Source organism: Pavona decussata, unplaced genomic scaffold, assembly GCF_977016875.1.
Source record: "Pavona decussata unplaced genomic scaffold, jaPavDecu1.1 SCAFFOLD_14, whole genome shotgun sequence".
NCBI lineage: Eukaryota > Metazoa > Cnidaria > Anthozoa > Scleractinia > Agariciidae > Pavona > Pavona decussata.
Genome location: NW_028145437.1, coordinates 181680 through 194670, shown reverse-complemented (window position 1 = coordinate 194670; position 12991 = coordinate 181680). Strand labels below are relative to the sequence as shown.

Genomic DNA, 12991 nt, shown 5'->3' with positions numbered 1-12991 from the left:
ATTCTGGTGGGAAATCAAACGAAATGGTTCCTTCCACTGGAAATGTTTTGGAAAAAAGATATACCTTCCCTTCAGAGGAATTCCAATCCTCTTTTCTCAATTTCACTGGAGTTTTTGAAATATCACTGTACCATTTGCTTTGGCACGCTAGTATAATGCTCCTTGATGAAGTATGCCTTTTTTTCCAGAAAATGTACATACATACATACTTTATTTGATAAAGCAGGTTAAGTAAGAGAAATGGCAGCAATTGCTGATGTGGACCTGTTATAATCACAAATACATAACTATGTTAATAAATAAACCAATAAATTAAACAATGGTTAAGTAACATAGGAGGTAGTTACAAATATAGCACATATATTATTAAGATATCAAAAATATAAGAATTCATCAGTGTTATTGTTTGTTGCCGTGGCATTGAAACCAATGTCAGTGGCAGGAAAGTTTCATTGTTTTGATTCATTACCGAAACAACAGGTTTTGCCATATTCAAGAATTGTACACTTCCATTTGGTGGAAAATTCACTTCGATTTTCCCAAATAAATGGAAAGCGCTTCTTGTCTCAGTAAATACTACTCAATTTATTGTTCCTAACTTTGAACTGTACCACGTACCCAGGGAATTGGGTTCTGCAACTTAGTACATACATAACTCCATCACAGCTCTTCCCAGGTGCATAGGGCAGTGACAAGCTTCTTCCAGTGGGTATAGGTTTTCTGCTAGAGGCAAAGTTATTAAGGAATCTAGGAAGGAAGGTCAACAGGAAAAAGCCACAAAGGCAAGGTCCAAGTGAAACAGAACTTCATCTTAGAACCATTTGAAAGACCCCAAGGGGTAACCCTCAAGAATTCTCTTCCTTTAGATCATTTGGCCTAGTTTAAACCAATGTATTCTCATACTTCATCTGTATTGTGTCACTTCACTTAAATAGATTTCTACAACAGTCGAACCTCCCGATCACCCAAAATGTCAAGAGTAAGCAGTCGCTTATGGGAGGTGGTTGCTTACAAGAGGCCAGACCATAGGGGGTCCAAAGTTTTCTTCATAATTGGCATATGGTAACTGCTGAGACTTACCCCATGTGCCAATTCTCACTCAAACCAACATAATATTTATAGTAGCCATAAAAATATTTTAACTTTGAATTTCAAGATCAAAACCATTAATGGGTTGCCCCTGATAATCTTACCTAATATGGCGAACGGTAGAAGTCTCATTAGTAGCTACAACTTTAATCTTTTGTTTGTCACTTGTTTGTCTGATGTTTGTGTTCAGAACGCACAATGTTATAGTGACACATCTGTCAAGTGGTCGCTTAAAAGAGGTTGAAAAGAAAATTCGAAACTTTCAGCTCTAAAAGTGGTCACAGTCGCTTACAAGAGGTTTCGGCTATAGTGATTTGACTTTGAAACTTAGTATTTTGGAAGACTGGTTGTTAAGGAGAGGTGGTCACAAAGGGAGGTTTGGCTGTACTTGATTCAATAAAAGAAAAGGCATCCTATTTCCCTTGCATCCTCATGTTAGACTAAAGCATTTATGTAAAACGAAGCTTGAGTGGGAAACAACTCTGAATACATGAGAATGATGATTATTCTAGAAAGTGACGCAGGCCTTGGCCTTAGCTCCCACGAGTCTCCTGTAGCTCAGTGGTAGAGCATCCGAACTGGTAATCGGAAGGTCTTAGGTTCGACTCCTGATAGGAGCACTCGGATTTCTTTTTTCCGAGTATGCCTGCGTCACTTTCTAGAATAATCATCATTCTCATTCATTCAACAGGCTGGAAATATACCATCACATTTCTTTCACAACTCTGAATACATAGTACATCATAGAGATGACAGTAAACAATCCTGGGCTCACAACACAGATTTCCTTCAGAACTTCCGTTTCTCATCACAGTTCACCTCCATTTTCTATAACCCCTAGAAATATCAGATTCTTTCAGGTCACTTTTTAAAGCCTGCAAACAGGATCCCTCTGAGAGAGAACAAGGAAACCGACAAGAAGTTGGGTTAGTAAGTGAACTGGGGGAGTGGGTCATCTTCAACTTTTTGGACCTCACTCCTGTTCAAAATGGGTTTGCTGCCATCCAGGATGTGGTAAAGTGTGAATAACTTAAGAAATCAACAATGTTGACAAATTTGAACACTTTATTTATTACAACCCTAAGAAGAACCTCTTAACACATATAATCTAATCGGCTTACTTTTGATTCTTAAATTTAGTTGTAAAGTGTTCCCTGAATGGACAGATTAAACTGATGTTTGATTATTATTTTTATACAAATACTTTAACTCTTATGGATTAGCAACATATATCACTTTCACTTCCAGAAAAAAATTATCAGTGTTTGAATCAAAACATACAGTGCATTATTTCTTAACTAGGAATCAACAAATAGCCAAACCACATTTTCATACCTTAATATTATAAAATTTAACAGTTGTGTTAATTTACTTTATGAACTGAAAGAAACCTCCCAAACAGACACAAGACAACAACGTTCAAACTACTCTGCCACCACTGCCTTAAATTTATACTTATTGGTACCTGTTTTTTTTATTTAAAATACTTCTCGTTTTGTTCTTTTGTTTATTTTCCAATTCAGCCAAGCAAACAAGTTTCTACTAAAAATTTCTAACAGCTTGTAAAAAAAAATTTAACAAGACATCTTGCTTACGTTCTCAGAATACAGCTGTATATGTTAACTACCGGTACCTTGAAGATCCCATTCTTTATTTTAACATGAATTTTAACCGGCCACCAATATGGTGACTTTCTTAGAAAACAACTGCCACAAATTATGCTATTAAATTGCTAAAACTAATACAACCATCACAGCTTGGAGTGCTAGACATATTCACTCACAGAGAGCAACTCTACTGTAAACTTTGAATTTAGCTTTTCTCTTTTTTTTCCTTTTCCTTTGCTTTTACTGCGTACATAGTATGCATAATATGAAAATTTTAAGATGAAAATTAATTTATAAGCCAATAGTTTTCTTTCTAGATGCCTTACAATATAATTAACACCTTAAAATTTATGCTCTGAATCAAATCGATACGATTCACCTTAAAGTGGCTAACTGCCAAATGACTGCTTGATACAAGCTACAAAGAACGTTACCACAGGAGTAACACAACACTGGGTATCAACAAAAAAACTTAGAGAAAAGCAAGTAAACCATCTTCAGCTGAAGAGTTCACAAGCAAATCTTCAACTTCCTCAGGCGACATTACTGGTTCACCACAAACCGAATCTTCCACACCCTCCTCAGATTTAACTGGTGCCATGGGGTCATAGCCAAGGATCTTAGGGATGTCACACTTGAACTGGTACACATATCGTTTGCCATGAACTTTCTCAATGACTGACTTGCCATAGTAGTAACGCAGACCACGACTCAGCTTCTCGTAGTTCATGGTTGGCTTATTTTTCTTCTCACCCCACATCTTGGCCACCGCTGAGGGCTTCAGGATCTTGAACTCATAATCCTCATCCTGGGTCCACTTGACGAGGTTTGTGTACTCAGGTGCAATGAGTAACTCCAACAGGAACTGCCAAAGCTGCATTGGACCATCACCTAAAACAACACAATCAAAATTATCATGAGTAAACAGCCCTCTTAACACTTTGTGTGTAACAGTTGACTTATTTGGAGGCTTTTAGTCCGTTATTACACAGAGAGACTTGAAAAGTGCAGAATCATCACAAATCTCCAATCACCTCGATATTTAACTTGGGGTCTTGGTCCACGCTTTCTTCTTCCAGGCTTCATTGGTGAAAGTTGTGGCTCTGAGAACAAATAAACAGAATCAAGATTTAAGTGAGGATTACTATGAGAAGCTTGGTACGGGTGCTAACAATAATAGCAATTGTTGACACAAAAATAACAGCCAATCCTACCTTGTTTAACAAGTAAAAGCTGCTGGTCTGTTGCTTCTTCAGATATTGGTGACGATATTACTGCAGAGTCCATACTCAAATCCAGATAGTCTAAAATAATACAAACTAAACTCATTAGATGTGAACAAATGGTGCCAGATGCCTTACCCTAAAAAAGTGATCAGCACATAGTTACTTGATATACATTCAACAAATTTGATATTAGAAGGAAAGAACAACATCAATCAGTGTTTTCTGTACGCTACCAATTAACAAAACTTCAAACTTTTAAAAATAACTTCAAATTATTTTACCCATTATTAGCACTATCTAGCATTATTTAGCATTAGGTGATTCACTATTATATGGCCACAATTCTCAGATTGAAAAGCTTTAACTCCAGACTGAAATTACTGACAATCTCTGCTTACCATCACATTCAAGGTCACTCTGACTGGCATCACTCTGGCTTCCAATTCCCTCGTCAGTGCTGCAGTGGTTTGAACCAGCCTCACTTACAGATGGGCTTTGAGGTGGACTGTGAATTGGGCTACTGGGACAACTCTGGACTGGACTGCTGACCTGACTATAAACCGGACTATCAGGATGACTATAGACTGGGCTGTTGGCATGACTGTAGATTGGGCTGTTACACTCACTTTTTGGGCTGCTGGGAATACTGTGGCTAAGGCTGTTGGCATGACTGCAGATTGGTATGTTAGTAAGACTTGCGATTGGGCTGTTGGACTGACTGCTTACTGGAATGTTCGCTGGACTGTAAACTGGGCTGTTGGGTCGACTGTGCACCAGATCATAAAATGCTTGGTTACTGGCCTTGTTGATCACTGGGGTAATGCTGGGTGCACATGGACTCTCTTCACAAAGCACTGCATCCAAGAACTTATCAAAATCTGGATTATCTACAAATGGGCAGAATTTTTAGTAACCCTAAGGCATTCAAGGAACAATGAAAATTATCAAGCACACTGAATACCACTTATACAAAAACATGGTTCATACAGGTTTGATAATTTATTATTTAAGGACTTTTCCAGGACTTTTAACAACATTCAAGGAGTCCGATTATACAGGCACAATTTGAATATTTTCCACAGTCGCTCCAAAAAACAATACCTCAAAGTGCAAATAGTGTCTTTCAACCAAATGAAAACAACTATTTCCTTTGCAATCTTTACAATTTGTTTAAGAAGGACCAAAGTTAATACATTTCATGCTTCAAGCTATTTTCCCTCATGGCTTTACCTGTTAAGAGGGGGGCTACACAAGACAACTGGGAAAAAGTCATTAAAGGCATGGTTGAAAACTTTGAATAAGAAACACTAAATTGTCCTGCTATAAAAACCTTAGCCGTTTTCAAAGAGACTATAAATCCATTTCTCAACTGATGCTAGATATTAATGCAACCTTTTGATGTTAAAATGAGCTTGATTTGCTGTTTTCTCAAGTCTTCAAGACCTTTTTCATAAAATTCAAGCACTGCTTCTTCAAATTTAAGAAGGAGAAAACCATTTTCAAGGAGTTTTCAAGGACCTGGCAGTTTTTCAAGGAGTATTCCAGGCCTGTGCGAACCATGAAAAAAAAATAATAATAAAATAAAGGAACAACATGAAAGAAAGAGGAACTAGTTGCTACAGTAAACCTTTTATAACAAAACTTCAGGTCAAAACTGAAACAATATAAAGCCCTATTAAGTCCCTGGGGATTCTCTGTTTTGTGAAAAATGGAGAAGAGAAAGTGGGGACTTGTTTTGAACAAATTACAAATTAGATTTTTCAGAATTCTGCAACATAACCAACTGTAACATTGATAAACTGATTGATAAGTTTTGACCATTGACACCTGAGGTTTGAAGTCAATACCTGAATCTTACATTGCAAAATACTAAGAAACAGTCAGTATAAGAAAGTATTGCTTAATGAGTCACACTTGAGGATTTCATCCACACTTAAAAGCTGGAACCAGTCAAGGCTTGGCTAGAGTTGGCACTGGAAAGGACAAGAACCACAGTCAAAGCAAAGGGCTGCTGATGCAAAAAACAAAGCTTTATGCATATCAAGTCTGGATATGGCAACAATCTTTCCTGGAACAAAATCAAGTTTACTCTTTTACAAAATTAATGGAAACAACAGATTGCATTATTTTGCCTTTCTCAGGATTAAAATCAAACATGGAGTCCTCTTCTGGGCCCTCAAAAAGGTCATCCACTGCATCAAAATTCTGTGTCAACTCGAAAGCTGAAAGAAAGACAAAAAAAGATTTCCTATTATTTTCCTAAAAACATTTAACTCAAGTAATCTTTGTAGCCCAAAGTTGTCTTTGTCATTCAAATTTTCAAAATTTTAGCACTAACAATTGGTGACGTCAAAGGAAATGTCGCCAAGGTAACACAATTTTGGGATTTTTTTCCGCTTTTGAAGAACGAGTGGGCGTGCCAAAAAGCGGAAGCTTTCAATTTCGACCGGGCAAGAGTCACGATATCATCTTAGAGGCCTTACGTGGTTTCATTGATGTAGAAATATCCTGGTCTACGTTCTCTGAAAGTAGCATCAGGCGCTCAAACCCGGGTACTGGTGTAGCTTGTGGAACAACTGGCTGGTTCGCGTGAAGTAAACTCCACTGCTTCAGTTGAGTCAACTGAGTAAACTGAAAGGTGGTCAGATAGTTGAAAACCTGAAAGAGATACAAAATGAAGATCAGTAATGAAAAGATATTCACACTTCTGTCGCAAAAGAGAGCAAGGCTGCCAGCAACAAGCTTAACTCTGCGAGAAAAATTTGTGCTGAAAGGAAGTTTGCATAAATTAACGTTCGTAGAGCCGTTCGCGTTCTTTCGAGTTCGAACTCTCACCTCCATTTTCTCCAGAAGGCTACTTTCAGAATTCAGCAAGGTTGTCATCTCCCAGAATATCCCTAAAAAGAAACATCATCTCAATAATTAGTAAAAATCAATTGATAAAGGAAAACTTTCACACACGTTTCCGAATGAGGAAGTCGAAATGACGACCCGAAACTGCGACACAGAAACGTTCAAACCACTCGCTAGATTTCACAAAAAGGTAGCTGATCATTGTCTCAGAGCAAATTTAAGTACCTTACACGTCTTAAGAACGAAAAATGAACTCTAAACTGTGTCTTCTGGGCAAAATTTCGTCTTTTCTAACGACAACAAGTTGGCACTTCCCGTCCTCAAGGCGAGCACAGCACACTGATGTCATGAGTTGGTTTATCTGGATCCCAGATCTCTTTCGACTGCTCAAATACCGAAATATGATTGGCTGTTTATTTCTTATCGCCAGGCCTCAACATGACAACAACACAACACGGAAAATTTAAAGTCTTCCGGTGGGGTAGAGTGGGGTGTTATGTCAATGTTATGTCAAGTGCTATGTCAAATTCTAAAAAAAAAAATATACATGTAATTAGCTGCTATTATTGTTGCTGTCGTTGTCAGAAATTGAGTGAATCACTTAATATATTAATAATTATTTTGATTAAGGTAGCTATCGCTGTTTCTTCCCTTTGTATGGTGTTTTCTCACGATTTGAATAATTTTAGACAGCATAAAACACAGTACAGAATGCTCAAATAACAAAAAAAAAAACATGTTATGTAGGGAAGAAAACATCTGTTTTATATAGTGCTTTAACTGATTCACTTGCTTATCCTTTGCAAGTCTTTAGTCTTGATTCATCATGCGTATACAAACTCTTACATTTTTTTTTATTTACCCTGGAGTCACCTTTTGGTAAAATCAGTGCTTTCGATTTTTTAATTCACCAATATTTTTTAAACCCACCGCCTCCACCCTCCCACCTTGGGTATGGTGGGCATTTACCCTGGAGTTTACCTAGGCGATTATATCCCCAAAGGGTATAGCTTGGATTTTTTAACAAGTGTTTCAATAGGTTTTGCTATACACCATTTGGAGCAAGAACAAACAATTTTGACCTTGAGAGCAGGGGGTGGGGGATTAGGAATGACACAGGACATAAAATTAAATATGTCTTCAGGTCTGAAATGGGGTAAGAATTTTCAGCACCTGTCAGCTGTGGGACAGTCACTTGTCAAAAATCAAGGTACCCCCTGAAGGAAGGAGGACAGGGAAATTCACTTTAGTGGCCACATGAAACTCAGCCATTGGTCATACCTTCCTGGTGACTAATGTTGTGCTACATTGAACACCAAAATTGCATGGTGAATTTCAATTTGAATGCCCCAAACTTGCAAATATAAATGAGAACAAGCAGCAGCATGATGGAGTTTGCTAGTCCTTTACATAAATTGGGACTTGTGCGTTGAAAATGGAGAGAAGTCAGGTTTGAGCACTGCACACCTGAAAGTGTTGCAGAAAAAGAAGATTTTAAGACAGAAAAGAATAAAGACAGACAAACAACTTGAGCATAATCCCGTTATCAGTCGTTATGCATGAGGGAGAGGGTGTGTCACTTGGTTTAATGCACGAACAGTTGAAGAACAGTTACAATCATCAGACTTTGACAATGAATCTCTTTTTTGTCATTTCATAACAATTACTTTAGCAAGAAGTCAGGGCCACCCAATGGTTCATTTTGGTGGATATCTGTTTCGAAAGCGTTGATTGCCTCAGAAATTCGAATTCAGTCGTAGAGAAAATCCAAAGTTTTCTTTGTAACACTGGAATTATTGCTATGAACCGGCTGCAGTTGTTCACGAGTCCCAGGAAGGTGCATGTCCCTGACGCGTTTCGAGGTTCTCTTGTGCTGGTGACAGTTTCAACTTTTTCCGCTGCCCAGCTGATTCCATTTCCTGACAACACCATCCCCACAAATGTTAGTTTGTCCATGCAGAACTGGGACTTTGCTGCATTGAGGGTCAATCCATGTTCCCCAAGTCTATTGATCTTTCTCTCTAAGGCCTGCTGCACACTTGAGGAAAGAGCTGAGCAAACCCCCTTGCAAGACATCATGAAGTAATCATCTCAGCTGCTTTGTCAAGTGTGTGGTTGATTTTTCTTGAGAATTTCCGCCTTGCGAGGCAAAATCTCAAATATCAAACACAACTGATATTTTCCTTAATCATAGCCTCCTGAAGCGAAAAAGTCATGACAACTCAACCATACATGTGATGAAACAGCTGAGCTAATGGCCTTGCAAGGCAGCTGTTTGTTCAGCTCTTTCCTCAAACTGTGCAGCAGGCTTAAGCTTGTGTCATGTTCGACACCTGATCCTTGCCGTGTATGATAATGTCATATATGAGATGTTTTCTTGTTGTCCATCTATCCTGTGAGTGCTATCTTGATCTTGTACTGTTCTGAGGCTGAGTTAACTCCAAACAATAGTCTCTTATATCTGAACAGCCCACACGAATGTCAAAAATTATCTCCCTTGAACTAGGTGTCAGATGGTAACCCCATTTTAAGTAGAGCTTATACTTTAAACTCTTTGCTGCCATTCATTCTCTGCATTATCTCATCAACTGTTGGAATCAGAAGCCACTCTCTTAATATGGCCTCGTTTACCCTTTATATGCAGGGTGCGAGGTGAGAGAATGCATTCCCAAATCGGGTTTCTCACTTCTTAGCCTTGTGTAAATGATGAATGCATTGAGTCCTACTCTGATTTTTGCCCTGGATAACATGACTTGGCAGGCTACAGAATTTGTTAAGTTTCTTTGAAAGTTTCTTTTCAGCAAAAATTTGGTTAGAGTTTTTCTCTGTTTTGCCATCTCTTTTTGGATGAATGAATTCAAATGTCAGTGATTCATTGAGAACTCAAACTTTACCCCCCACCCCCCCCCCCAAAAAAAAAGTTAAAAATATGTACCTGAGGCGGGTAATGTGAAAGCTTGCAAATTGCAATGGGGCATAATGAGAGATATATAGAGAGAGATGAAGATTTTATCGTACCGTTAAAATGTAAGTAATAAAAAAATATTTACCTAAATATATAATAATGCCATATAATAAAGGGCTATTAAGTTCGATTTAGTTCGAAAAGCTATTTACAAGATCCAAAATTAATTCAAACAGTATTTATATTAAAACATGACTCAATAATAAAACTATATCTTGCACGTTTCGTGTTTATTTTTGGAATGTCAAAATTGCGTGTTCGTTGGAGCAAATATTTACAGGCCTGATGTGAAAGCGGCAACAATGCCCGTAGCCTATGATCTGAATCACTTAGGATCTCGTTGAAAAGGGTGACACAAATATTACTGTGGTGGACGCTATAGCTAAGCGGCGCTATCGCCATGTGAGTAAAAGCTTCATCGTAACTGAGGCTGGGGCATATGATTTTTAAAGCCCTCTTCTGGACTCGCTCTAGTTCATTAACTAAGTACTTTCGGAGTGAATAATAATACATAGGGATCGCATAATCTAAAACTGATCTTACACATGTGACATGTGATGTAAAATAAGGCTAAGTCGTTACAGGGAATCTTGGCCCTTTTTTAATAGCTGAACTAAAAAGTATAGCCTTTTGGCTGCCTTTTTAATAACATCATTTACTTGGGTGTTCCATGATAGATTGTTCCATGGTAGATGAATGTTCACATAGTTTCCTTCAAGTATAAAATAACTGCTTATACTTGTAAGGAAATGAAAAAGTTCAATGTAAAATTCTTTGTTACATTTGAACAAATTATGACAAAATATATTTACTTCTTGTTAGAAGTTGTTTTAAAATGATTTAAAACATATTCATTGTCCAAGATTGGGGGATTGAGGGTACAGCATTCTAGTATCTCAATCAACTGCTGATGTATAGCATTCCCCTACTTAAAATAACATGATGAGCCCTAGAAACAACTACTGAAACTGTCAAAAAATTGCTAACCAGTACAGTACAATGTCATTTTTTTTAATGTTGAACAACAAGCAATAATTAAAAACAGTCAGGCAACCCACAATCAATTCAAAACAAGATGCCCGGCTAATGGCATTAACACGAAAATATGCTTAATGTAGCCCCAATTATTCCCCATTGTATGTTTCGCAGATATTTAAAAACTATCCTCCCTTGGCAAGTGAAATAATAATTGTCTGAATGGTTTTATTCAGATATATTGCGTGATAGTTATCGTTGTGTTACTAGGAGTCATACCAGAAATAACTCTGCAATAACGTCATGACCCCGCTGAACTGGTCTGGCCTCCTCTAGCTCTGATCCTTCGCGTTGATTATTCGATCTGTTTTTGAAAGCGGAATTTCTTCGCTGTGAACTCTCCCAATTTCCACCGTTTCAACTGTCGAGTACTACCTAGAAGTTATTTCGATTTACCGCTTGAAAAAGGTTTGTTTCCTCTTTGACAACAGCAGATCAGTCTTAAATTCATACATGTGGCCACCATTGAACAAAAACAACTTTTCGAAATGATGACTTGCTTTGATGTCACACAAGTAGAGATGAGTGGGTCCCCTCCCTCGCGATATACGCTCCGATAATGGGTTTTGATTGGGCCGCTTCTGTTGAAGACAGTCAGAACAATAGATCCCTTCTGGGAGAGGGCAGAATTTAACGTAGGTTTAATGAACAAATCAAATGATGATTTGATGTCACAAAGGAAGGGATGAGTGGGTCCCCTCTCTCGTGATATGTGCCTAAATAATAGATTTTGATTGGGCCGCTTCTGTTGAAGACAATCAGAACAATACATCCCGACTAGGGGAAGACATATTTTAATGCATAAATTAATATGCACGTTTGTGGCTACAACGAAGAAAAAAAAGATACCTGACCGAAACCTAGACACGGCCTGCCCTGCGGGGCATTCCGTGTAATTAAACATTTTATGACTTTCACTGGACAAAAGATGCCACAGCAGCCAATGACAACAGGAGTAATGGTCCACTACTTAATTTACTTTGTCGCTGTAAAGATAGATGCATAGGTGTGTTACTACTCTCCTCTGCAATACACTGTAACTTACCAGGCCAAAAACTAAATTACTACTCAACAGAGATATAACTTTCATTAATTTTAGAACCTTTAAACTTGCAATGAAATTATGAGACATGTTGCACTCAGAACTAGTAAATAATAATTGATAACAAAGCACATTTTTAAAGATGCTTATTTGAAAGAGGCCCCTGAATAGGATTAGTGGTTTTGTTAGAAGGCAGCTACCAGCAACTAGTGAATTAGCAAGTGTACTGAAATTCAAGTAGCCACATGCTTTAAGCATCATGGTTTTCACATAAATGCCTACAATTGAAGGGTTTTCTGCAAAAGGGTTATATAATGGCAAAGCAGATTTTGTGCACTAAAATAATTTCAGTGCACAAAATCTGCTTTGCCATTATAATGTGGATCCAAACAAGTTGCTTTTTGCCTAATGGCTGAATTTACAAGGCTGCAGCTCTTTTAACCCTTTAAAGCCCTAACAGTGATCAGCATCAAAATTCTCCTTGTAATACCAAAGCTTATCCAACCCCTGAGGTCATGACAGTAAAGGATATGATCAGCCAAGGTGAATTTTCTTCATATTTTAATAACCTCTCCCCAGTAATTTTATAAGAAAAGTATGGGAACTAGATAGGAGAATTTGTTCTTTAATATTAGGGGTTAAAGGGTTAAAGCAGAGAGAAAAATCCTAGTAAATTAGCCTTGGTACAAAACAAAAACATACTAGCATTTAACATGCAAAATCCACATTGAGCATGCTAAAACTGGGCAAGTTTTGACCATTTTTTTTTTCACTTCAAAAAAGGATATATGCCCCTTGTGAAGGAAACCCTTCAATGTCCAGACTTCCACCTACTTTGGCCAGCTCTGATGCTCACTCGAACGTTTATTGATACCCAAAAAGGTGTGAGTTCTTTACAGGGGGGGGGGGGGGGGAAGGGGAGTTAGCATCTCAGAGGCAAAGTCACCTAAGCATATTTTTAGGACCTTGGCATCTTGAGATAGCCAATTTATGCCACTTCAAAGAATACTTGGGATCAAAGAGTAAAGTAATGGAAATCAGTTCCTAGTTTACTGACAAGTCACAACTGTCACAAATCAAATTTGTGGTTTATAATGAAGTGCTTTGTGTCCAATCTCGTACCCAGAGTCTTCAGGCTTTTTGGTCAGCGGGGCAACGCTGGGAAGACTCTGGG

The 12991-nt window shown here is 38.0% G+C and overlaps 1 protein-coding gene and 1 long non-coding RNA gene across 3 annotated transcripts in view; both read right to left on the bottom strand.

Annotated features, from left to right (window-relative positions):
- Positions 1 to 2136: 2136 nt before the first annotated feature.
- Positions 2137 to 7138, bottom strand: LOC146487546 (uncharacterized). Of its 2 annotated transcripts, none has more exons than XM_085129579.1 (8): positions 7001 to 7138; positions 6758 to 6819; positions 6406 to 6580; positions 6055 to 6144; positions 4321 to 4809; positions 3911 to 4000; positions 3731 to 3799; positions 2137 to 3587 (listed from the first exon to the last, which is right to left on the bottom strand). In XM_085129579.1, exons 2-8 carry the CDS (start codon positions 6803 to 6805, stop codon positions 3169 to 3171), a joined length of 1380 nt encoding a protein of 459 aa, XP_084985705.1. In that variant the 5' UTR covers positions 6806 to 6819; positions 7001 to 7138; the 3' UTR covers positions 2137 to 3168. The 2 variants fall into 2 exon arrangements, with proteins under 2 accessions (XP_084985705.1, XP_084985710.1); XM_085129584.1 differs by having other exon boundaries at positions 7006 to 7099.
- A 3592-nt stretch (positions 7139 to 10730) lies between these two features.
- LOC146487536 (uncharacterized) overlaps positions 10731 to 12991 on the bottom strand; it is a 105581-nt gene continuing 103320 nt past the window's right edge. The window contains exon 2 of the long non-coding RNA XR_014868460.1: positions 10731 to 11136. This is a non-coding gene — a long non-coding RNA (uncharacterized LOC146487536). The remainder of the gene's footprint in view (positions 11137 to 12991) is intronic.

Bases quoted from the DNA above. Each gene is read 5' to 3' on its own strand.
- LOC146487546 (XM_085129579.1), bottom strand. From the start codon at position 6,805: ATGACAACCTTGCTGAATTCTGAAAGTAGCCTTCTGGAGAAAATGGAG. The intron at 4,001-4,320 runs GTAAGCAGAGAT...GTATTATTTTAG, and splicing joins GAGTGACCTTGAATGTGATG to ACTATCTGGATTTGAGTATG. The intron at 3,588-3,730 runs GTGATTGGAGAT...GTGTTGTTTTAG, and splicing joins ACCCCAAGTTAAATATCGAG to GTGATGGTCCAATGCAGCTT.